We start from the raw sequence: 25044 nt of genomic DNA, 5'->3' as shown, positions 1-25044 counted from the left end.
TTGCTGTACAGTTTTTGCTGTTTGCGGTTTGTAGCAACCCTCTTCAGTATCGATCAGAGCGCAGGCAGAGATTTTGAGTTCCATTCTGAAGAAAGTATTTGACGTATTGTCAGTAAAACACAGTAAAACACAGAGCGGGATCCACTGTGCTTAAGGGCAACTTCTAGTGAAACGGTTACTTTTTGCAAAGCTGACATTTCCATAAATAAGGGATTTTAATGTGGTCCCATGTTGAATGTGCATTAACCTTTTGGTTACAGCTTCAGGCAGTTCCTTAACCAACTTAGCACCTAATATAATTTTTCCTGTGCCCCACTGCCCAGTTGTCTCCTGGGACAGTTTTTACTGTGAGGATTTACATTTGCTACAAGAGCTGTGTGCTGCAGTAGGCAGCGTATCTGATCATGTTGTATTTCTATCTCATTATAACTGTACTCTGCTGTCCAGCGTTCGGCGTCGCTGTGTTGAAAAGAGCGCTTTGCAAAGTGAATTATTTGAACTGGTACAGGACAAGTCCGAGCAACTGGGTCCTGGAGTCAAAGGGAATCTTTATGTGCATCTGGACATTTTCAGTATTCGACTTTAAGCAACTTTCTCATTCATGCAAGCTTTTCCGTTTTGAGCTGGCTGGGGCTTTGCATTTACCGGGCCCTCTTTCCAGTTTTCTGTATTTTTGCAAGGTTTTTTGTATTAAATATGGTCAGACTTTTTGCCCGTTTCTCATGAAATCTTAAGAAATGTACCCTGAGTGTGCTACGATGTGCCTCTATCAATATCTGTTTCACCAACTTGGCTTTTTCCAGGTGTTGGTTTAATAGTTGAATTTTGTATTGGACAGGCCTAGCCCATATCAGGCCTAATTATATTATATAACTATATAATTATATAACAGCTGACTCTGACTACACCCTTCACTGAGGTGATTCCAGTCAGGGGACAATTACTTTTTTCACATCTACGATTACATTTCATTATCTCGCACAGCAAGAAAATTAAATAAAAACGGTGCTGGTGTTGCTTACTCTTTCTCTGGCTCCATTTATATACTGCGAGAACTGACTAAAAGGTATGATGAAATTTATTGTCAAAAATCAGAAAAAAACAGAGAAAAGTGGAAAGGGGGCAAATGCTTCTGACACCAGCACTGCATACTTCAGAATATCAGCCATGTAAAAAAGCAGGGTCTTCTTTCTCAGGGACGATGCAGGGAAATTTCTTGAACTCCTTGGCTGCCTAACGTTGCCTGCTTTGCTGACTTTTCTCCAGCTGTCACTGTCCTCCAGTGCAGCTAACAGTGATTTAACCCTTTACACAGCTGGGTAATTTTTACTGTATCAGTTCAGGGTCAGTACTTTAATTAAGGGTAGTACAGCAGGAGGTGGGATTCAAACCTGGCTCTTTCGAGTCCAAAGGCTGTGGCTCTAAGCATTTCACACTATATTCGCTATTGGCCATATCCAGGGGTTGCCTCTTTTCTTCCGGACGTCTCTCTATTTTTTTCCATTCTTCTCACCAGTCTCTCCGACCCTGGAAACAGTGCATCCTGTAGCCATTTGTCTTGTGCAGACTGGCTCTTTATGGTTGCTCTCCTGGTTGCTAGGGCAACCGGAGTGCTTGGGGGAGGGTGGGGGTTGTCCCGTTCCCTGCCCGCCCTCTTCTCGCATGGTGCCTGTTTCGGGGACAGAGAAGAGGAGGAGCCAGCGTGACGGGGGCCCCAGCTGGGGGGTTTCTGCCCACCCAGCCCCCGCTGCAGCAGAATTCCTCCCTATTCCTGCGCAGGCTCCAGCACCGCTGTGCCTCCTCCTCCTCCTCCTCCTCCTCCTCTTTCGTGTTCCGTCCCTGTGCTCCTGCAGCCCTAACAGAACCTCGTTCCAGGCGTCTCTCACACGCAGGCTGCGCCATGTCCTCCAGCCAGCTGCCGGCTCAACCTAAGCCAAAATCGCCCTTGCGGAAGAGAGGCAGCCTGCAGAACACAGTCAGCCCCGGTGAGTGGTGGATCCGTGCTGGGGAGGGGGACGCAGCTGGAATCTGGAAGACCGGGACAACAGGAGGAGGGATGCTCACAGCCAGGGCTTAGCAAGCGAGGGATCGTGGGCCAGTCCCTCAGCGCGGAGCTCCTGCGGGGACTGGAAATCTGTGGGTGGCTTGTGATGTGATGTAATGTGAATGCAGACAAAACCCCACACATGACACCAGTTCAACTTCCTGGTGATGCACCTTTTGTGCACGGTAGTTGCTTTTTCTGCTTTAACAGAAGGACTTTCACTCGTGTCCCTGGATGTCATGAATATGAAAAAGAGCTCTGCTTCTGACACCAGCCTGACCTGTCTTTCCGACAGCCTTAATGAGACATGCTGCTGTCCCCAGGGTTCTCCCATCTTTGGTGCAGTGTGGCTTATAATGAGGCATTTTTCAGCTGTCTGCAGTGGTGAATGACATCTGGGAATAATTGGCTGGCGTTTTGCTGCGAGAGCATTGTAAAAGGCATACTGGACACTTGGTATGAAGCATGTTTGGGCTGGCTTTCTGGATCTCTCCGTTTCAGGACACCTTATATGGCTGCGCAAGCCTACTACATCATTTTAGCTGCTTTAGATCGGTAGGGTGTGAGTGAACGAATGTGTGTGGCTGCTTTCAAATGGACTGGCGTCCCATCCAGGGTGTACCCTAACTAGCCTAGCACCGCGTCTTTACGGGATAGACTCGAGACTACGGCACTCATGCCTTAGGATAATCAGTTATGACAGCGATTGAGGACATGAAGGCGGCCGGTTCCGGTCTCACCAGCGGCACTGCTGCGGTGCACTTGAGGGTGGCATTGAGCACGGAATTTGGAACAAGAAGCCCAGAGAAGTGACTGCGCGTGGGCAGTATGATAACATGATCACAAGGAGATTAGTAAGGGCCGGCACATTATTTGAAAGTTTTGGAGACAAAATCAGTCTTATAAAAAAATGTTATGTGTTGCGTTCTCGGTGTGAATTCTAATTCTAAAAAAGCCATAAGGGACCGGTGTCGGAAACTGCATCGAGCGTAACGAATACTAACAGCCTTTGAGTCACACGGCCACAAACACCCCAATTCAGCCGTGATCTTTGGTCAGCGGCGGGTGGGGTTCGCAGCAATGTTGATGGAAACCCAGCAGACTTATAATTACTGATAGCAGCCACAGTCATGGGCATTTTTTGCTTTCAATATTTTTTGCCTGGGTAGGTTGGAGAATTCAGGCCATGCCTTTAATTTTTAACGTTGTGCCAATGTTTTGGTGCTTTTTACATTGCTGTGATGTTCAAACATGGCTGACAGTAGGGGGAATACAGCCCCTTCCTCTGGGCAGGATACTTTGTGCAGAGCCTGGCCATTTGAGTCTCCTGGCAGGAATATTTACAAGACAGCGTAAAGAATGCAGCCCAGTATAGAGCTGTGTCCAGACCTAGAGCAATACCCAATACAAACATAATAATGATAATTATTATTATTATTATTATTATTATTATTATTTTTATTATTATTATTAATAAGAAATTTTAAAAACTATGTAAGCTCTATGTTATTTACCCTGGAACAAAAACAACAGTTGTGCATCATTTCAGAGCTGGAGGTATTACATGAATGTGGAGGATGACGGGGAGGCGCCACTTCACTGACTTGATCAGAACTGAAGCTGTTGAGGCATCGGATCATTTGCAGCTTGTTCACCTTCTCTTTGCTTCTTTTACACCTTCTTCTTTTGAATAACTTCAGGCAGCACTAACTATTTGCTATCACTATCTGTAGGTGCATCCAGTGAAGCGGGTCAATTTGAATTGGCACGTTAACTCTCTTTTTAAGAAAAAATTAAGAGTAAATGCTTTAAAAAGTTTGTACCGGGAGAGTTTATCACTGTGACGTTCTTAAGTTGGGGACCAGCTGTACAGGCCAAAAACTTAAATACAAGCACCTGGAAAAGTTTCAAGAGCTGTTTAATTAACACTTATCATTCAATGTATCGTAAACATATCATTTCAACTAGTACCTCTCAAACAGCACACAATTACAACATTAATATTTTAAAATCTGCCGGAATTTGAAAATGCAGAAAATATACATTTAATCCAGGTCTGGTCATGCGACTGCGGGTTGGCATGATTTAAAAAAAGGTTTTAATCCATATCCCACTGAACATGTTGCCTTGGCCACTTTACAATTTAGTTCTAAGCCTTATCATCATCTTCTAATGCCTTCAAGGGAGCCCTAGGCATGCAGTATGGGTCAGAGGTGGTATAAGATACTTAGAGAAAGAACTGGAGACTGCATAGTGGACAGCTGGTTTCGAGGCCCACGAATTAACTACTCTCAGATCATGTAATGGTTGGAATAGTCTATTTTTTATTTTTTTAATTTTCAGAGGAGAAAATATGAAATGGTTAAGGAACCTATCATGAGAACAAAAGAGCTCTGCTGCTGTGACCTTGAGCCTTGTTTATGTTACATAAATGGCTCTGGTAAAAATAGCCAACTATAAACATGATATGATCAAATAGTTTATAGGTTACTTGGGATATAAATGTGTCAGCTACGTATTGATAACTCTGACAGTTTGAAATGGTTTATTTAGTTGTTTTGACCCTGCAAACAGGTGGCAGCATGTAGCAATGGGAACCTTCTCCATGCATGCTGACTTGACCATGTCCAACACAAATTCACCAACATGTGTAAGAGGCTCCTGTCCATAATTGCATAGTATTTTGCAATTCAAAATAAATTAGTATGTTTATTTGGGGCCAAAAGCACCGGAGCTGTGCAGACAGTACGTATAAATATCTAGTATTAAAAAAAAAGGTATATATGAAAAGGCAACGTGAGAACTGCGAGAATACTGGGTACGTGTATCTCTTGGGTGGGGACACTTTTTTCCTTTGCTGATAGAGGGCTGCATGCGATAAGTGTGTCTTCATGGGCGTACTCAGACCCTGTGATCGGTGATCTGTCAGTTGCCCTTCTGGAGTCAGTGCTGGTGAACCTTTTGTCCTGGGAACTGTCAAAGCAGCTCTCCGTTCTGCCAATAATGCACAGCTGGGACAGGGTGCCAAAGCTGCATCATTGCCTATAGAGAAAGAGCCACATTTGGTCTTGTTCTTTCCCTGCAATGGACATGCACTGCCTGTATCAGATCCATTCTACTGTTGCCTGCTAGTTTCAGATAGCAATGAGTGTCATAGCTGAAGATCTGCAGGTTCGAAAATGCAACGAACGGCACCGCTTCACCAGTGAGTGTAGATACAAGTACTGTATGTGCGCCTTGGAAGTTGCTCTGCATAAGAGCACTTGTGCTTTTATTTTTCGGCAAATGCTTTTTATTCTGAAATTTACAGTTGCTGCTGAATAAAGTGGGGCATTACACGGGGAAATACTGTTCAGATAATCAATGCCGAAGGGTCTAACACAAATGCCTTTGAAGTGAGACTGGTGGAAAAAATTGAAAATAATGAGGATATTTACATTTTGACAGGAGGAGTCCAATCTGTGCTTGAGCTGTAATCCCTTTTGGACCTAATGCTCCATTTGCACTAGTCACGTATGCTTACTTTACTGGAATGAATGGGCATTCAGTTCCGACTTGCGACAACTTGAGGACATAATTGCTTGACATGGTGTAATTACAAACTAAACATCATGTCAGGCTGCCTCTGTCACATGTTTTCCGCACTCATGAGCAGAGACGATAAGGGGTTTCGGCCTCTCTCTAAGACAGAACATTCTGCCCCGCGTTGCTAAATATAGACGTATGGGCTGAAAGAAGAGGATGCGTTCAGACACTGGGTCGTTTTGACCCGGTTGCTCTTGGTATGTTGCAGCCAGGAATGTACTGTCTGGTTGGACTCGCTGTATCCCGAAAATCCCCGGCTGTCAACTGTTTCCCAAGACCAGCATCTGTTATTTGTGTATATAATCTCTCGCCTGTGGATTCTGATTGGATGTCAGCCACCCAATCACAGTTGACCAGCTCCTGGCAACTTGTATTTCTTGCAGTATTTATGACGGATTGTGTTTCGTCAGCGGGGCTCAACCGAGCGTCCAGCATCCTATGACAACTCATTTGTATGTGTATCTGGAAAGCCAGAAGACTTATGCTGGTGGTTTATCCAGCATGAGTGACGCCCCGAGGAAAGCCCATCACCTGTGATATTCAAATCATGTTTTGGAGAGGGTGACAAGACCCAAACAAATGACATGTTCTTGGCAATATTACAAATAATGCTAATGTGAGAAATAATATCAAACAATTTGCCCCCTCATAAGGGAATTTGCCTAGGGTGATTTCACAGAACAAATTAACTCTTGTTAGGTGTGGAACGGTCGTGTGTGTGTTTTATAAAATAGAGAACATGTACTTACAGCTACCTGCACTAATGTATAACAATATTAAAAAGCACACATGTAAATAGCTTTGTTGGGAAGTTTATACTTTATAGTCACCCTACTACTCTCTATTCTCTAAACACATCAGTCCGCAAAGTTCATTTCTCATGTTCTATGTCCATCAGCTTAGGTGGGGTCTGCAGGTGCTTTGAGACACTTGTAATTACAAAAGCAAAGCAACATACTACCCTGAATCACTTCAGTTTAAAATACCCAGCTGTATAAATGAAAGAATAATTGTAACTACCTTGCTGTGTAAAAATGGCCTTGCTTTGGAGGAAAGTGTCAGCTTAATTATTAATAGTAATAATAAAACTAAACGGTAGGTACCACAGTAACAAGAGTAACAGTAAGGCTGTGGCTTCGCGTGTTAGAAATTGTAAACAGGTAAACAATAAATATCAGCAAACTTGTAGCCTCATTAATTAATTTGTATAGCTTGCTGTCTTTCATTCATTCCCAAGTGCAATTCTCAAGCAGTAAGAACTGTTTCAAAGCAAGAACCCGAAATTTATCTTTGTATGTGGGGACAAATTTGGAGGAAAAATGTAGCCACAACGAATGAAAGGCTGAATAACAAAAAGGGGACAACTCGATAATATAACAGAGGAAATTGTATAAAGTGCATACACTTTTGGTTTTAGATATTTTAACGTTTTCTTAGTTTGTAGAGAGTAGCGTAGTGGTTAGAGCCCAAAGGTTGCGGGTTCGATCCCCACTGCAAAGTTGTTATCCTAAATTACTCCAGTAAAATTACCCAGATGGATAAATCATTATAAGCGTATTATAATTGTGACCTTAACATCGTAAGCCACTACAATAAAAAAGATGAGCTTTTGGAGAAAGCGTCAGCTAAATGAATAAATGTAAAAGCAGAGCGCGTGTGACGTCACCCCCACAACTGCAGCACAAGCGTGTGTCAATACAGTGTAACTGTGCGCTGAGGCAACGATGCTGAATAAGGACCGTTTCTTTCTCTCCTCAGTGAAATCCGGCGTAAGAGAGGCGGCTCCCCTCTTGCTCGCTATCACATGGTACAGTCCAGCTTCGCGTCAGTGCTGCTTAAAAGCGGAAACCTTTACAAAGGCTGTCAGTGCAGAGAGGGCGGTTTAACCGGGCGAGCAGAGTGTGGGGGAAAGAAAGGGGTGCTTTCTCTCCTTCTCTGGTTCCTTCTCTCTTTCTGTCTTTCTCGCCTCGCCCAGCGCTAGGGTGCCGACAGCAGCTGGCCCAGGATACTTAACTTGGTACGTTCCTGGACCTCAGAGTCACTGGTTCGGTCGGACAGCTATAATTTTGTAGCGCTGACTGACTCGGCCAGCAGCGCCGATGAACTTGAAGCCGCCGCCGCCGGCGGCTCTGTGGGTGGTGGTACAGTACTAGTAGTAGCTGCAGTAGCGATGCGAGGAAAATTTACCACACACACAGCAGGCAGGGTACGATATCCACATAATTCTGTCTTCCTCCCATCATCACCACTTCACTTGTTTGTATGAATGAATGAAACCGTGAACTTGAACATAATCATGACGTGCACTGCGTGTGCCTTCAGGACCCTCACACGTTGGGAAGCTGAGGATGGACTCATGATGGAGGATATGATCATATTCAATATTGGTCTGCAGCACTTTACTACAGTAAATGAGCTGTTTCGGGTAGTGGCTGCGCTGTATATGTGTGTGTCTGCTTGTTCATTACTCCAGTCTTGGGTGAAGGGCTCGGAGGTGTATCTGAGAAGAAGAAGAATGTGTGTGAAGAAGTAGGTGGGCGAGCAGTGATGTTGAGAGTGTGTGTGTGTTGCTGAAGAGTCTCTGCTATGTCAGCATTAATTTGGCTCCTAGACAGTCCTAGGCTGTGAAGATCAGCACAGCTGCATCTTTCTTTATATGATAGATAGATAGATAGATAGATACTTTATTGATTGTGGAGGCGATTACCAAATCATGCTGAATTACAAGGTATACTTGTAGTTGCAATCACAAGCCTTTCCCACTTTTATAATGTTCTTTGTCCGCGTTTCGGTGAGGAAAAAAATGTTAATCCGAAAAATCCCAGCAAATCCCGGTGTGTTTAGTGGGATGGGCTGGCCGTTCTCTGCAGGTTTTCACCACTTTTTTCAGAAGCAATCTGAACATTGGACAGGTGGTAGTGTGGTGGTTAGAGTTACTGCCTTTGGACCTGAAGGTTGCAGGTTTGAGCCCTGTCTCTGACTGTAGTACCCTTGAGCAAGGTACTTACCCTGAATGGCTCCAGTAAAATAACCCAGCTCTATAAATGGGTAAGTAATTGTAAGTAGGTTAATGTTGCTTTGGAGAAAAGTGGGGGCTAGCATGAATAAATGTAAACCATTGTTGCTGCTTCACTGTGTAAGTGACCCCATTATACTAGGGATGTGTGAACATACTCTGTGTATGTTGTTGGAAGGAGGGGTTGTGGTGCTTAGAACTGCTGCCTTTGAACTTGGAGGTTACAGGTTTGACTTGTGCCTCCTGCTGCAGTACCCTTGATTGAGGTACTTACCCTGTACTGATACTGTGTAAATGGGAACATTTCTGCAGGTCCATGTGCAATCCAGCAGAACAAGTTACTCTGGGGGGGAAAAGGGTGAGCTATAGTAATAATAAGTATTAATTATGGGGACAGCTGGTATCATAGTGGTTAGGTACCCAGTGGCTGCAGGTTCGATTCCCACCTCCAGCTGTAGTACTCTTGAGCGAGGTACTTGCCCTAAATTGCCCAGCAGTATAAATAATTGTACGTTGCTTTGGAGAAAAGCATCAGCTGGATGAATAAATTTAAATGTAGTAAAAATTAGGTCTCATTTCTCTCACACAAATTCTACAGTACATTAAGTAGTTTTTGTCTATAAATCACAATTATGGTGGTCAACGTTTTAAACAGTTAAGTTTTACTTAGTTCTTAGCAGTGCTCAGAGAAAGGAGACACATTTCACTGGTGTAAGTGCAAACACTGTGCCGCTGAATGTGTTTGGTGCAGCTGTAGTAAAATTCATTACACACAGGTGATTGCCGCTATGACTACTGAAAATCACAATCAGTGTTACTGCACTCCCACTTCTAATCTGCCTTAACCTTTTCGTTAAAGCTCCAGGCAATTCCTTAACCTCTTATAATAGTTTGTGCTTTTTTGTCTTTACAGGAATGTTTTACATGTGTTTTTGTTTTGTTTTCTGAGGGTGTGTTTGTGAGGTCTTGTACCTGTTTAGTGTGTTTTTTTGGGAGAGAAATGTTATAATAGTAGAGTGCTGTATAGTGTCTTTAGGGGAAGTGTCTTAGTGTTGCCCTGCTCTTCAGTAAAGACAGTGGTACAGTGTGTTACTGCATGTGAGAGAGCTGTAATATCTTTACTGAAGGACGTTGCTTGTGTGTTGTTTTTGCTGAAGGGCAGAGGGTTTTGTAGAGGCAGAAGACGAATGCCGAACCTTGAATAATTTAACTGTACAGGGAAGCCCTTATTGTGTGACCTACATTACTCGAATGAGGCTCTGTGTGAAGTGCTGCCATCTGGCCGGAATCAGTGCAGACCGCCGTGTATCGCAAACGAGAGTGTTCATCTACATGTTGCGAGGATCTGTTGATGTTGCTTTTACCCAAACAAGGGTCATGATCACCATAGCAACCAGAAGCCCAGATAGACAGCTGGCTAAATTTATCCTGCTAATGAGCTCTGCGACCGAGAGGTGTCTTGTTTAGGCAGTAAATTGATGCCAGGCAAAGCAAGTAGGGCTCAGCGACTCTCTCTTCTCTGCATCCCTCCAGCTGGGGGCAGAGCCCCATTGGCCAGTGAGATCAGATCAGCGCAAGACCTTCTCTGGTGTGTAGCAGCTTTGATCTACAGGTGGTGTGTCCATAAGTTAACTAGGCATAGTTGGGGTCTTCTGGAAGAGGAAAAGCCTGGAAAAGGATGAGCTAACACATCTGTTGTGACTGTGCACAGATCTCAGCTGTCAGGAAAACCATAGGTGCTTAGAGGCTTTTGGTTGAGGAATGAACTTTTGTGTTTGAAGTACAGCTGAATGCTGCACTGATGCTACTGAGTCTTGAGTAGATGATGGGTGTTACGTTACTGAACTTCCACCCCTTTGTCAACAGACCTCCGTGGTGTTGCAACAGCTAAGGCTCTTCCCTCTCAGAGGTCCCTGCCCGGGACCCCTGTTTGCCACAAACATTTCACCATCGATCTACGCACCTCCATGGATGGCAAGTACAAAGAGATTGCTGAAGTGAGTCCAACATGCTGCCCACTTTGTATCGTGGGACTCTTGGGTGAATGACGTATGCACCATGATGCCTTGATTATTGAAAGAAGGCTTAAGTTACTCTGTGTTGAATTACATTCATTATGACAGTGATCAGCTTTCTACATTTACCGAACTTGATATAGGGAGTGTGTTGAATAAACAATTTATAGTTTTTGTTGGTGGAAAATAAGGTGCGATCAAACTGTATGTCTGCATGCATTTAATCCAAAGTATGTTAAGATAAGGTTAAGTATCTGTTTATTGCAGCATGTTTTCTGTGGATTATCCTGTCTCCACACATATTTTTATAAAAATGAATGTAATAAAATATAAATTACCCAGCTCTGATTTCATAGATACCAAGAAGCATAGAGTCTGTGTATTATTGTCTGTATGTATCAGTTTGTTTGCGTAAAACCCACTCTGCCATCTCAGGAGCTGTTCACACGCAGCCTGGCAGACAGTGAGATGCGCAGTGCCCCCTATGAGTTTCCGGAGGACAGCCCCATCGAACAGCTGGAGGAACGGCGACACCGCCTGGAGAGGCAGATTAGCCAGGATGTGAAGTGAGAATCAATGATACCTGCTCGCATAGTACTCTTGGCACTGACTAACATTTACTGCGAAAGCATTAACTCATGCCCATAACACTGACACAAATGTAGTCAATGTGTAAAAAGTAAACATGTTTACACAGACTCAAACACACCTGGGATAAGGCACCTTGTGGTGGTCAGCAGGTGGAATATCGCAAAGCAGCGATAATTGGTTACTAACACAGGGCAGGGGAGTGGCTTACTGTGCTCATACTTTCTGGTTGGGGTTTCTGCTTGGTGGCTTGATCCTGCTTACTGAGAACTACATGACTGTTTCATTTGGGTTTTCCAGTGGTGCATTCCTGTTGTCTCTTTAACATTCTGTTTGTGTGTATCTGTATTTTTTTATTATGTTAGATATGATTCTGTGTTTCATTCTTTTCCTCATGTATATGTATGTGTCACTGTGGATGTGTGTGTCTTCTGTGCATCTGTGTGTGTATTTGTTGCCATACATTGTGTGTGTGTGTGGTTCTTCTCTCACCCTTCTTGCCGCTTGACTTGCTTCACATTGCCCCCCTGCCCTGCCTCACCTCAGGCTGGAGCCTGACATCTTGCTGCGAGCAAAACAGGACTTCATGAAGATTGACAGCACCGCAGACCTGGAGTGAGTGAGCCACTGCACTGCCTGTGAGGAAATTAGCCTGTAGCTTATGGCATGTGGAAATCTTTGCATGCATTGACTGTGTACAGCAGTGCTTCAGAACATCTTACTTAAGTCCTTGTTTGAACTTGTTTGGCTGTTTCTCTTTCATAAAGCATGAAGGACTTGGTGTTCAGTAAGGTATGAGACATACCCTCAGTGCTCATAAGCCATAAGGTACACTTAGTGTTTCCTTAGCACTGAAGAAGCCTGCCACATGTGCTCAGTGTTCATTCAATACACATTGCGCAGTAAGTGTTCATGATGCATAAAGCATGTGCTCAGAGTTCACCAAGCATGAGGTGTGTGTTCAGAGTTCACAAAGCATCAACGTGTACTTCCTCTTCTTCAAGACTGCTAAAGGAGCAGAATGAAGTATGTGTGGACCACGGTCCAAAAGAGAGGGATAACCAGGGCTCCCTAATACTAGAGCGGGAGTTCCAGCGAGTGTCAATATCTGGAGAGGAAAAATGTGGGGTAAGAGCAACAGATCTGTCTGATACAGGTAGGCGTAGGAGGTATAGGTTCAAGTGAAAGTTCTGGCTCTCACTTTGAATGCAGACCTGTCATTATACCTTTGAAATCAGAGTTCATTGCCCCAAAAGCAACTGGCTTGATACTCAGGTGCTGGACGTATCTCTTCCCAGGTGCCCTTCACGGATCTGTTAGATGCCGCCAAGTGTGTGGTGAAGGCATTGTTCATCAGGGAAAAGTACATGGCTCTGTCCATGCAGAGTTTTTGCAGAACCACAGCTCGCTACATGCAGGAGCTTGGTGAGAAGCCCTTGGAACTGCATGTCTATGAAGAGATCCCCGAGACGCCTGTTGCTGCAGGTACACTGCAAGGGTGGGTGTTGGGGATGGAGCTGCTGTGGGGATAGGTGTAGACACTATTTGATGCCTAGCGGTAACTGCATGATTAGATATTCGGGCAGCACAACTATAAGATGGATAGAAATAAGGGTGATGGAACAATTAGAGGTCTGTGTGAGCAGAATGCAGTTGCCAGATTGCAGTGTGGTGTTTGGATGGACAATGAAAGACTCTCACTGTCTCAAACACAGACGCTCCGGTACACCCCCCTGTTTCCAAGACACACCCTTATGAGGGCCAGGACCCTAAAAACATGCCACTGGATGTGGGGTATGGCCTCAAGATGGTGGATGGTGTAGTCCACGTCTACACGAAAAGTCATTTTATGGAGAAGTGAGTGGTATTGCAGTAGCAAAGCCTTCTGGGTTTGCATGCTGTTCTCTGGTGTGCACTTTATTAACAGGTGTTTTGGTATGTGTATTCTTTCAGATTGCTAAGGCTACACAGGCAAAGATCAGGAGAACTATGATGTTGTGTTTTGTTCTCTATGTAGGAACACAGAGCTGGACTTACCCTACCCAGACCTGCAAGCATACATCACAGACATGAACATGATGATGGCCCTCATCATCAACGGCCCAGTGTGAGTATTACCCCCTCAAATGTCCTCCAGAACTGTAAGGTCACAAGCTTTCTCATTACTGTCTAACAAAGAAACCATGGTACCCACTATGAAATATCCAGTTACTCTACAGTAAAGAGCTGAAAACATGACATCAAGTTCAAGAAATTACAGTGGGCTTGTTATAGGGTGAATGACATCTGTAGTAATGTATATGAGTCAGCTCTACTCTTGCTAATCCATCTCTCCAAGACTGAAAATTTGAAAATAGCAGTGCATGAAAAGCATCAAAGGGGAGGCGATAAGAAATATGGAGTATGAGGTAGAACTATATACAAACTGTGACAAACTTTCTGTCCTGAAATCTAAGTAAAGGAGGCAGTCAGACCACAAAACAATCAGTAATCTTACTGCTGAAACGGCAAACTGCATGCTTGTAATGAATGTTCGAAAGGAGCGTTATCTTGTTTTGTTTGAGTTTCTGTTCAAGCCAATTTGTGTTTGGAACTGCTGACAGCCTATTTGTGTGGATGGTCAACAGGAAGTCCTTCTGTTACCGTCGGCTGCAGTACCTGAGCTCTAAGTTTCAGATGCACATCTTGCTGAATGAAATGAAGGAGCTGGCTGCTCAGAGGAAGGTCCCGCATCGTGATTTCTACAACATCCGCAAGGTGAGCCACTGCCTCCAATAAACACTGTACTCATTTTGTTACATCTCAACCAGTTACTTGATTGTACAGTAAGGAAGAAAGTGGTGTGGTAAGCTTACATGCTAAAAAAGAGTCACAATGTAATATGAAAAAATCAAACCAAGCAACTTGAATGAGGTATTGCCTAGCATTGATTTGCTTTTGTTTCCACTCTCTGTATTTAGAAGGGCTTACTCTGCACTGAGTCGCGGTGTTATGTCAGTGTATTGCTCTTCGGATGACTTTTCAGGTGGACACACACATCCATGCTTCATCCTGCATGAACCAGAAACACCTTCTGCGCTTCATTAAACGGGCTATGAAGAAGTACCCTGCAGAGATTGTGCATATGGAGAAGGGAAAGGGCCAAACACTCATGGAAGTGTTTGAGAGCATGAACCTGACTGCCTACGACCTCAGTGTGGACACGCTCGACATGCACGCTGTGAGAACTGGCCTGGGTTATTTGGGGGGGCAAAAGGCAGGTGCTAGAGGTGGGGTACACACAAGGGGTATGAGAAGGTGAAGAATCTCCTGGGCTACATTGTCCATATGGAATAGGTCAAGGGCTGGACAACTGGAAGTGTTTGGGAGCACCCTTCTGCCCCCACACCCACTATTGCACTAACAATATCTAGCTGTTAGTAACTACACATCTGTAAGCTCTTGACCTTGGGACCATCCAGACAACATTCGTTAATTGCTCATCCTTACTGCACCCTTAACTCTGACATTTCGCTTTCCTCTTACCAGTCATCTTTCGTTGACCCTCTTCTCATTCACACCCATTCATCTCAAATCTTCCCCCCGAACTCTCAGTGAAAAACATCTCCCTTTGGCAGGACCGCAACACTTTCCATCGATTTGACAAATTCAATGCAAAATACAACCCGATTGGTGAGTCCATCTTGCGGGAAATCTTCATCAAGACTGACAACTACATTGAGGGGAAGTACTTTGCTCACATTGTCAAGGTGAGATACTAACCTGAGAAACCAATGAATTCTAACACCCAAAAAACACATCAATAACTCGAGGTTCGAATCAAGCTGTTAATGGAATTTCAGAGTCTGAGGAGAGAATTAAAAACAGAGACATCTGACACTGCTGTGTTTAGATATGTTTAAAAATGACCTTATTTCAAGATTTAAAACTAATCAAAGGTCTGTTTGGCTAACACAGGAAGTGATGTCAGACCTGGAGGAGAGCAAGTACCAGAATGCGGAACTGCGGTTGTCTATATACGGTCGTTCGCATGATGAGTGGGATAAGTTGGCTCGTTGGGCTGTCCGACACAAAGTCTATTCTGATAACGTGCGCTGGTTGGTTCAAGTACCACGCCTCTTGTGAGTATCATCTGTCTGGTTGAGAAGCTTATTGGTGAAAATTAAGGTTACTGCACTATATGGATTTGCACACTGCCAGTGATCACAGCAGCCGTGTTTGCCTATATGTTCAGCATTGTTTTGCACATTCAAGGTGAGAATTTCTACGATACTCTTCTCTAAACTATTCTGCTGTCCTGGTGCCTTTGCCTTTTATATTGCACATAGATGTTCCTGTTAACATGAGGTTATTTTTTAGTATTATGCTGGTATGCTGGTTTAAATGGTGACACCCAGTTGGCTGCCCTTCAAGAGTAGTGTGTCTGTTTGTCATTTGTATGCTAAATTAATACACGTCTGCCAAAATATTGCTTTACAGAGAAAAGATTTATCTTTAACGTTGTTTTGTGAGAAGATTTTAAATGATGTGGTGGTTTCACTCATTTGTGAGAACAAGCACTTACAGAACAAGCCAGTAGGCAACAAAATTGTCCTGCTATATCTGCTTCATCTACAGTGATGTATACCGCACTAAGAATCAGCTGGCCAACTTTCAAGAGATGCTGGAGAACATCTTCCTGCCGCTCTTTGAGGTTACCATCAATCCTAGCAGCCACCCAGAGCTGCATCTCTTCCTTCAACATGTGGGTATCATTGTCCCAACTTCTGCTACACCAGCGGTTGGTCAACCCACTGCTTAGACCCCTTATCCTGTTTCCAGTTCCTCACCCCACTAATATTATTTTGCAGAGTAGCCCTTGTAACTGTTACTCATCAAGGTCTAGGTCTAGTGTGTATTATACTTAGTATTACCTCTGTGTTTTTAATTACAACAGAATAGCACTGAGCTACAGCAGCATAGAAATAGATACTGTTTACTGAAAAAATGCAAAAAACACCTACATGCATCAAAAAGGGTAAAAGGTCAAAATTTTACAATGTATCACAAATGTCATCATGCAACAGATCCTGAAGGGTATCGAGACATTCTAGAATGCATAAAAATTGTCATGCAGATCAGCTGTTAGTTCTGGTAGCAGAAGAAAGTGAAACACTTTAGTTGTACACATATTTACAAAAGGAACTTGGACCGTAGAGTTAAAATATTTTTCTGCGGAGCGTGTAAGAATAATTAGCTTACATCTGTATTATATTTACACAATGAGCTATTTTGTAAATGGATCTCAGTGCAGGGTAATGCTTGTATGTACAGGTGGTGGGCTTTGACAGCGTGGATGACGAGTCCAAGCCAGAACATCACATCTTCAACCTGGACAGTCCCCTGCCTTTTGACTGGACCGAGGAGGATAATCCCCCCTACTCGTACTACCTCTACTACATGTATGCAAACATGACTGTTCTCAACCACTTGCGCAGGTATGACATTTGGTCACATGTCATCCCACCACACCACTAAAAGGAAGAGTCAGTACACATATGAACTAAGACAATGGAATAACTTGACAGAGTATTTACTTTTTAAGTTTAGACAGTTCCACCAGTTAAGAGGCATATGCTATGTAAAATACAGACAAAGCTCAAGCGATGTAATAGCTTATTTCTCTAAACACTCGTGTAACTAGAAATGTATGTACGTTGAAATTAACTCCAAATGGCCATTAATCACATGCCACAGGCTATGCGTTCATGTGTACAAAACTGTATTACACCAATATGTCAGTGAACATGTTCAGGATGTGATTTCGGTCATTTCTTTCATATGAAGCACAGATAGGAAATTAAGTTTTATATAATTATTAATGCAATGTACTGTAAATATACAAAAAAAGAAAATGAGCATGTTTTAGAAATGGAAAATTAAGGTCTAGAATTAATAACCAAATGTGATATAAAAATTTGAAAAATTTGTTGATGCAAATAACCTCCTTATTCGATTATTTATTTCAACAGAGCTGGAAACTTTCCAGCTGCTGCTACAGCATTAATGTTCACTGTTCATCCTGTTCACTTTGACTTTATGAACAATAGCATGATTTAGCAAGAACCAAACAATTACTTGCCACAGATTTGGAAGAACTTCCACTTATGAGAAGATATATATATTACCATTTTATGTCATTATAAACACTTCCAATTTTTGCTTGAATAATCATTAAGTGTAATGGGACACACATCTTTGGATTTGGTCTTCCGTCCACATTATTAATAACACTGTGTAACAAAAAAGTTTCTCTTGATTTTATGTGTTTTCTATATGATTTCAAGACATTCATTCTGTTGATGCTGTTCATTTTTCTGTACTGTCAACATTTTCATTGGAAATGTGTTTTCCTCATGTATGCATGTCTTTGAAAGAGTTTGTGTGCTCTAGAGAAATACCGTTGGACTCTATAAAACTCTGAAGTGGGTTCCGAAGCGATTGACATTTCCCTGGGCGGAGTTAAGTGGGTTCCCAGAGTGACTTACAGCAGTAATAAGAAGTTAGCAAATCGAAGCAGAGAGGCAAGGTGCGAGAATCATGACTACTAGAAGCTGGAAATTATCACCAGACTGTTTCTTTGTGTTTTTAGTTATATTTGACCAAAAACAAATGCAATACATAATAGTTTAAGACATAAAATTTCACATCTTGCATGAAGCCTACTTTAGTATTCCAGTGGGTGATCAGGACAAATCATGGGTGCCTTGCATCATTTTGTGGATGCTGCAGATCAACACTGGAAGGATGACAGTGTGGCAGTACAAAGTATATGCCATGAACGGGATGAAGAAACTGACGAGGAAGTTGAACACAATGACGATCGGGAAGGACAGGATGTTGGTCTTTGTGGACAGTCACGTTCTCCAGATCCAAGGGAATTAGAGTATTGGCGAACGACTTGGGTCTTACGACATCCAGCATAGACCCATTAACGTCACGCCAAGAGTGAAATTTGTTACATTCTACTTGCAAAGTGACCGTGAAAAGTCATGTAGCATATGCTAAAGTTTCTACAGTCGCTGATTCTTTGTACTGATTTGTCTGCACCACACATACATTCTGAGAGATTGCGCTCATGCTGATCTAGCTGGGGATCTAGCTATGCAATTGCTGATTATTTTTCACTATCTTCATATTTTTTTCTTTATTTTCTGTTTTTGCGTCTTCTTGCACTCGTTCTCTCTCCCTCAGCCTCCAGTCTTGCTTTGCACTGGCTACCGATTGGTTGATAAAAAGAGTGAAAATGCTTTTGAAACATTTTCTTATGTTTGTGACTTCAGCGATATTGCAAACGTGATTGAAAAGAGGCAGACGTGCTGAGTACACAACCCGTGCGCAAACGCACGAAAACCTACTGCTGTAGCTTGCAGAAAGTCACTGTAGCTTGCAGAAAGTTACAGCAGTGGTGACGCAGATAACGCACAGTTTTCATAATTTGAAATTTTTACTACTGACCTTGTAGTATAATTTTCAGAAATCCAAGATTATGCAAACGGGCATATCGTAACGTGAGGCATGTCTCTGTAGCCCTTATGTGGTAAAAGTTTCAAATTAACAGTCTAAAGAGTTTCTGGTAAAAGTGATTGACAGCAGGGGATGCCTTTTGTCTGGGGTTGTGTTTCAGGAAGCGTGGCTTTCACACCTTTGTGCTGCGGCCGCACTGCGGGGAGGCGGGGCCGATACATCACCTGGTGTCGGGATTCATGCTTTCGGAGAGCATCTCGCATGGACTGTTGTTGAGGAAGGTAAGCTTTAGCTACTGGTGTGTGAGCTCAGGATCAGCTATATGTCTCGCAGCTGCTGTCTGGCATGTGGAAAGGACTGCCCTTCAGTGCTGGTGACCTTAGCATGGATACATTTTATGCCTTTGACACACATAAACAAACTATGCGCATAAACCTTTCCCAGGCACCAGTGTTGCAGTACCTGTACTACCTGGCCCAGGTGGGCATCGCCATGTCCCCCCTCAGCAACAACAGCCTGTTTCTGAGCTACCATCGCAACCCCCTGCCAGAATACCTGTCCCGCGGCCTTATGGTCTCACTGTCCACCGATGACCCACTGCAATTCCACTTCACCAAGGTGTGCACCCTAACCACAACCAAGGATGATGAGGAGAAGCTGTTACAGTGAGGCTCGAATCCTTACTCAAATTTAATCTGTGTGTACGCATGTGTGTATGCACCCAGGAGCCACTGATGGAGGAGTACAGCATTGCCACACAAGTGTGGAAGCTCAGCTCCTGTGACATGTGTGAGCTGGCCAGGAACAGCGTGCTGATGAGCGGCTTCACCCACAAGGTACAGCTCGGCATTTACTACCTGTACATCGCTGCTCGTGTTTATGGCTGTACCACGTCTGCTTCATCGCACTCCTGACAAGTGATCTCCTTAGCCTTGCCTTATCTTGCAGTAATATTTGCAGAATGTTAGTGTACTGTTGAAACCCAGGATCTCTCCAGCTCATGTACGGAGTAAATGTTCATGCAGTGTAACTTCTTGAGCATCACCAGATAAAGCCTTTCAGCCACTACTCCGGCATTGTATTTGCTTGCTTGTGTATCTTAATATTATTAATAAAAAATGGTAGGAGGGTATCAGGATTTGTCTATCCTGTGTCTTATGCACCTACTTGAACGATGAACCTCGGTGCAGCAAGTAGAAAGCAACAAACTATGGTTATTTGAGTCACATGTCTGCAGCTCTGTCTCTTTCTCTTAACGTAATGCATAAATTGTACTTTTACTGAGATGTACGTCGCTTCGGACAAAAGCATCTGCTAAATGAATAAATGTAATGTAAATGAAACATAGAAGTAAGCTATGGTTAGCTTGCAAAACTACAAAAAATTTCAGCAAGCCTTAGTTTTTCAAGAATAAACATTTCAAAGTGGAGTAAGGTTATTTGCTCAAGGTTAGATATTTGGTATTTTCAGGTCAATACCAGACACTATTGTTATGCCTCATTACTGATGAAAACACAGGATTTTTTTATTAATCCTGACTGCCTAGAAATGCTCCCTGCAATGCCAAATAACAGTGTCTTACTGTGGTTTGACTGTGTCAAGGAAATAAAAACATGGGTTTTTTTTAATTATAAGGAAGAGTAATAAGTTAAAAAAGGGAAACTATTAACGCATTTTGTTTAGAAATGTATGAGTCAAGAAGCATGTGGACATCAGCAAACTAGTATTCATTCTAGCCTGGGTTGTGCCTTTCCTTATATACCAGCTGACTGGCCTGGGACCCCTGCAGGTTTTTCTCCTTTCACCAGCTTTAAAGGGTTTTATTTCACCATACAGGCTTTTAAAGTAGATTCAGTTGATTTATTTCTGTGTTGATCTGTGAATGTGTAACCAGTCTAAGACGTTTCATGCGTCCAGTTACTTTTCTGGGTGCTCTAGATCCTGTGTTAAGTGCTCTGGAACAACAGCAGTGGGAATGGTGGTGGTGTATTAAATTAGGTTGAACTCAGTTTAACTGAATCTGTTGCTCTTGTACCTACTGATCACCACAGAAGTCGCAAATTACAGGATTTAAGGTTTCCATGGAGAGACATAGCAGGTAGCGCTGGTGCCTTACACTGACTGAGCTGTGCATTTGGATGCGGGTTCAAAGAATGCCAGTCTGTATGGAGTTCCCATGTTTTCTCTGGGTCTGTGTGGGTTCCCTTTGCACGCCCTGGTTTCCTCCCACAGTCCACAGCCATGTTTCTGTTGAACTGATGACTCTAAATTGCTCTTATTATGTGAATGGGTCCGCAATGGTCTGGTGTCCTACTCGCGGTATACCAGTTCTAGCTCTACACTCTATGACTCCTGGACAGGCTTTAGGCCAACTGTGACCCCCTCTAGGACAATTTCTAAAAACCGTAAAAAATGGAAAATCTGTTTACGCAGGCAGTATTGCAGACATTTTTAAGACTTGAATGCAGGAGTCGAGACAGTTCCCTCCTCTTTGTCTCAACCCCTCCCCTAGGTGAAGAACTATTGGCTGGGGCCTGGCTATGTGAAGGAAGGACCAGAAAGTAACGATATCCGCCGCAGCAATGTGCCGGACATACGTGTGGCATTCCGCTACGAGACGCTGTGCGAGGAGTTGCAGCTCATCACCCAGGCTGTCCGTTCCGAGGAACTCGACACCATTGAGGAGGAGGATAGCCTGTCCATGGCACCAATCCCAGGATGGCAGTGAGCCCCCCCCTCCTTACCCAGGACAACACAGAGAGAAGGAGAGAGCTGCGCTCTTTGTGGCACCTTCGCTTTGTACCTGTGTTCATGCCAAGGAAATGGCCCACAGCTGGCATGCACTCACATGGCTTGGGTTCTGTCTCGTGTTCTTCTTACTTCTCTCCTTTAGGCACATGTGTCTCCTTTTTTGTTGGACTGAAGCACTCTTCTTTCTTTTCCTCTCTCTTTCTTCCTCACTGTGACTCTTTTGGTTTGTTTATATCTGCATGCCAGGGTTGCAACAAGGCTGAGACTGAGTGATTCATGTATTTAGATGCATATAACTCAAGGAGAGAGCCACCAAATCTTGATTAGTATCTTTTTCCGTCCTTCTCGCTGTCTTCCTCTCATTGCTGCTCCAAACCTCTTTGCCTTCCCTTGAGAGAGACATGAACCAAGCCATACCCACATTCCATTAGAAAATAGTTTTCCTTGTCATTGATGGGCCGTAGACAGTTTTGTTAGGGTTATTTGAGTGAGTGTGTTGGTACTGTATGCTTGCATCTTGTTGTTAGTACAGACCTCCTCTGCATGTCTCCTTATGCTGCTTGTGACTGCCTTGTGCCCTACAGACTTTTGTATGTTCCCAATAACACCACCCTATATCCCATGAACATAAGGATGTTCAGAGTCAACGTGCTGTTACCAGTAAGCCCACCAATATATGTACACATAGCAAAGAGCTTATGAATGCTGGGAGGGTCTCAATAAGCATGGGGTGATGTTCCCAGTAAGTGCTGCAGAGCTCATGGACATAAGGATGTTCGCAGTAAGCATATCTAGGATCCCACACAAGCAGGTCACCTGTGCCTTCATTTTTGTTGTCCAGGCTACTCAGATCACACCTTGTATTCATGAAATGCCTATTGGCTATCCAGCATTACACAACATCTATGAATGCACAAAACTTACTTATTTTCAACTGTTTGTTGAACAAACATTCCACATGTGATAAGTTTCAGAACTACCGCATAGTGCAATGAACCGTCCACTTTTAGGTGTATTACTGAATTACAGTTTTCCTTTCTCTTCTACAACAATAGGTTATTTTTTAGGAGTGTTACAAGGTCACTGAATTGCTGTCTTGTTGAAATTACCTCCAAAATCTTGAGATGCAGGTACTGTGACATATTTGTTGTCTGTTCCTCTTGCCTTCAGTTCCACTTCTGCACATGGTAACCTCTTCTGTAGTGCAGTCTTTGCCAGCCATTAATCACTGCATCAGTACCCTCTGAGCATCAGTCTGCTCTGACAAGATAGGTTGTTTGCTCTACATTACACTACACCTTGTGTTACAAATATCTGAGTTAAATCTGAAAATTTTTATCAGCCTATTTTTAAAATTATTGCTATAGCTAAGACTTTTACAGAAACTATCCGGTGAAGAAATAAAGGCACAAGCCTGTTATTACACTTTTTTGATTGCAAACTGAACATGTTTATTTGATAAATTCGTCACTTATTTGTGGCCAGTTTTTGCTGAGTCCTCGATGGCCAGTGGGACATGTCCCTACTTAGGATGAAACGCTTTTTAAAATGTTCTCCCACCGCTGTCATTGACTACACTGCTGTTACACTCACTCTCTTTTCCTGGCTCTACTGTTTCACTGTCCTGTGTCACCTGATGCACAGGAGGAACATGACACTGGTTTGCGTGTGTAAACCAGGAGAATACACTGAATAGGAGGTTGTGGACATGACATTTTTATTTAAAGGACTTTTAAGCTAGACTTAACTTTAATGTTGCTTCGCGTTATTAAAACATAATAAAATAAAGTGGCATCCTGTCCACATTGTAACCTTGATATTTCCAGTACAGAGAAATGCTGAGAGCCTGTATTGGATGTACTATTGATGAAAACAGAGTAAAGTCTTACAGAGCGAGTATTTTTAATTCATTATAGCTTTATGTGATGTTTGCAATAGAACCTAACCCATGTATAAATAGCGGGATTAAACTGTATTATCAAGCCTTTGATTGTGGCATAGTGGTTGTACTTACAAACAATTTGAGTTACAAACAGACTTCTATTGTTTGTAAACTGAGGTACCAGTGTATAAAATGTCTTGACTGTCAGATTTTGCAGCTACTATTTCCAGTGCTAGCATTGACTAGCTATTTCCCTTTGGGAAATATGTCCCAGACTCCTCATATTATGCACCCAGTGTTAAGGTTTGTCAGATTCCTTATCATCTCATTGTAGGTGTATTCCACCTTCTTGTCCTAGTGCTAAAGCTGACTAGTTTACACAACACCCCATTGTTAAATACTTATTAGATGCTAAACACCCAGTTTGTCTCCTCTATGATTTTTCAGGCTCCTGCCTGAGACACGGAACAAGAGCACTGATGCCAGGGAGTAGTTCCACCCTCCCTAATTTGTAATGTAAGCCTCTGCTATAAATCTGTTTATAAGTTGCATTTGTCAACACTGTGATTTTTATTTAGAAAATGGCAGACTTAGGCAATTGTAGTATGCCACGCATATCATATTTGTCTTCAGCAGTGTCCCGAAGCGTTCAAAAAGAGAGATTGCTGCAGTTAAAATGCTTTGCGGGTACTTTATTCAGTGAGAGCCAAATGCCTGCCAGCAGTGAAGCTGATTGATTGCCTTAATTGTGGTTTCTGAAAATGCATAAATTAGTACGAGTTCCTCAAATTGCATAAATCAGAGTGTATTTTTTTACACACTACACAGATAAGCAGTTTGTATCTATGTCAATATATTGTATCAATAGCTTTTTTGAGAATGATCTTGTTCAGGATGAAGTTTGCACTTATTCAGATAAGTTGTGGCACTATCCTGTGAAATCCTGTGAAATATTTCATGCTCACAGTGCTCTTATTTTGTTTAGTTTTCATTGTTGTCCTGAATAGTCTTTCTGGAACTTGAAATAAATGTTACCTTATTTTCTTATTTATTTTTTTTTTATTTTAAATATGGAAATGATTTTTAAACTGCCTGACTTCAAGCCCCATTCAGTAGATTGGGATGTAGGTTTCTGGGTTGCTGGTCACTCTGATCCTTTTCAAAACAAAGGACAGCCTCCTTCCCCCCACAGGCTGCGAGGTGGGTTTAGGCTGGCATGCAGTAAGTAGCAGGGCTCTGAGACCTTTTTGGAGCACCTTTAATTGTTTTATTCTTCTTCTCATCTGTATTTGCATTTACTATACCGCTCTCACCATAATCAATTCCAACAGAATAGCAGTGTAATACAGATAAATGTGTGTGTGTGTGTGAGTTGCCACTGATGTAATGATGAATAATGCAAATGAATAAAGCATGTTTATTCATCAGATGTACGCTGGGTGTCATGTCCAACTTCCAGGGTATGAGGACCTGGGGGCCTGATTCTGCACTGGACAGCCCGTGTCCTCATTGCATGGGAGCAACAAGCTACTGTACATAATGATAACTGCATTTCTGAACAATAGGTTGTAGTGTTAAACCTGAGAATAGAAACTATTTCAAATTGAACATTCCTTGCATTTATGCATTTAACACTCCCCTTAAGCATAAAGGTCCT

General features: G+C 42.9%; 1 protein-coding gene across 3 annotated transcripts; it reads left to right on the top strand.

Annotated features, from left to right (window-relative positions):
* Positions 1–1796: 1796 nt before the first annotated feature.
* On the top strand, positions 1797–24838 carry ampd2a (adenosine monophosphate deaminase 2a). Of its 3 annotated transcripts, none has more exons than XM_018751129.2 (18): positions 1797–1985; positions 10512–10642; positions 11096–11226; positions 11795–11863; positions 12253–12376; positions 12547–12733; positions 12964–13105; positions 13266–13355; positions 13876–14005; positions 14274–14468; positions 14866–14997; positions 15206–15369; positions 15866–15992; positions 16562–16725; positions 18915–19035; positions 19199–19372; positions 19480–19590; positions 21267–24838. In XM_018751129.2, the coding sequence occupies exons 1-18, from the start codon at positions 1901–1903 to the stop codon at positions 21480–21482; spliced, it is 2493 nt and encodes an 830-aa protein (XP_018606645.2). In that variant the 5' UTR covers positions 1797–1900; the 3' UTR covers positions 21483–24838. The 3 variants fall into 3 exon arrangements, with proteins under 3 accessions (XP_018606645.2, XP_018606646.2, XP_018606647.1); XM_018751131.2 differs by lacking the exon at positions 1797–1985 and adding an exon at positions 7512–7646; XM_018751130.2 differs by lacking the exon at positions 11795–11863.
* Positions 24839–25044: the final 206 nt, after the last annotated feature.

Source organism: Scleropages formosus, chromosome 16 (genome assembly GCF_900964775.1).
Source record: "Scleropages formosus chromosome 16, fSclFor1.1, whole genome shotgun sequence".
NCBI lineage: Eukaryota > Metazoa > Chordata > Actinopteri > Osteoglossiformes > Osteoglossidae > Scleropages > Scleropages formosus.
The sequence above is the reverse complement of the archived record's forward strand: the minus strand, read 5'-3'. Positions and strand labels throughout refer to the sequence as shown.

Excerpts from the sequence above, each read along its gene's own strand:
- ampd2a (XM_018751129.2), top strand. The coding sequence starts at position 1,901 with ATGTCCTCCAGCCAGCTGCCGGCTCAACCTAAGCCAAAATCGCCCTTG. Across the intron at positions 13,356-13,875 it reads CTCATCATCAACGGCCCAGT|GAAGTCCTTCTGTTACCGTC; the intron begins GTGAGTATTACC and ends GATGGTCAACAG. Across the intron at positions 15,993-16,561 it reads TGCATCTCTTCCTTCAACAT|GTGGTGGGCTTTGACAGCGT; the intron begins GTGGGTATCATT and ends TTGTATGTACAG.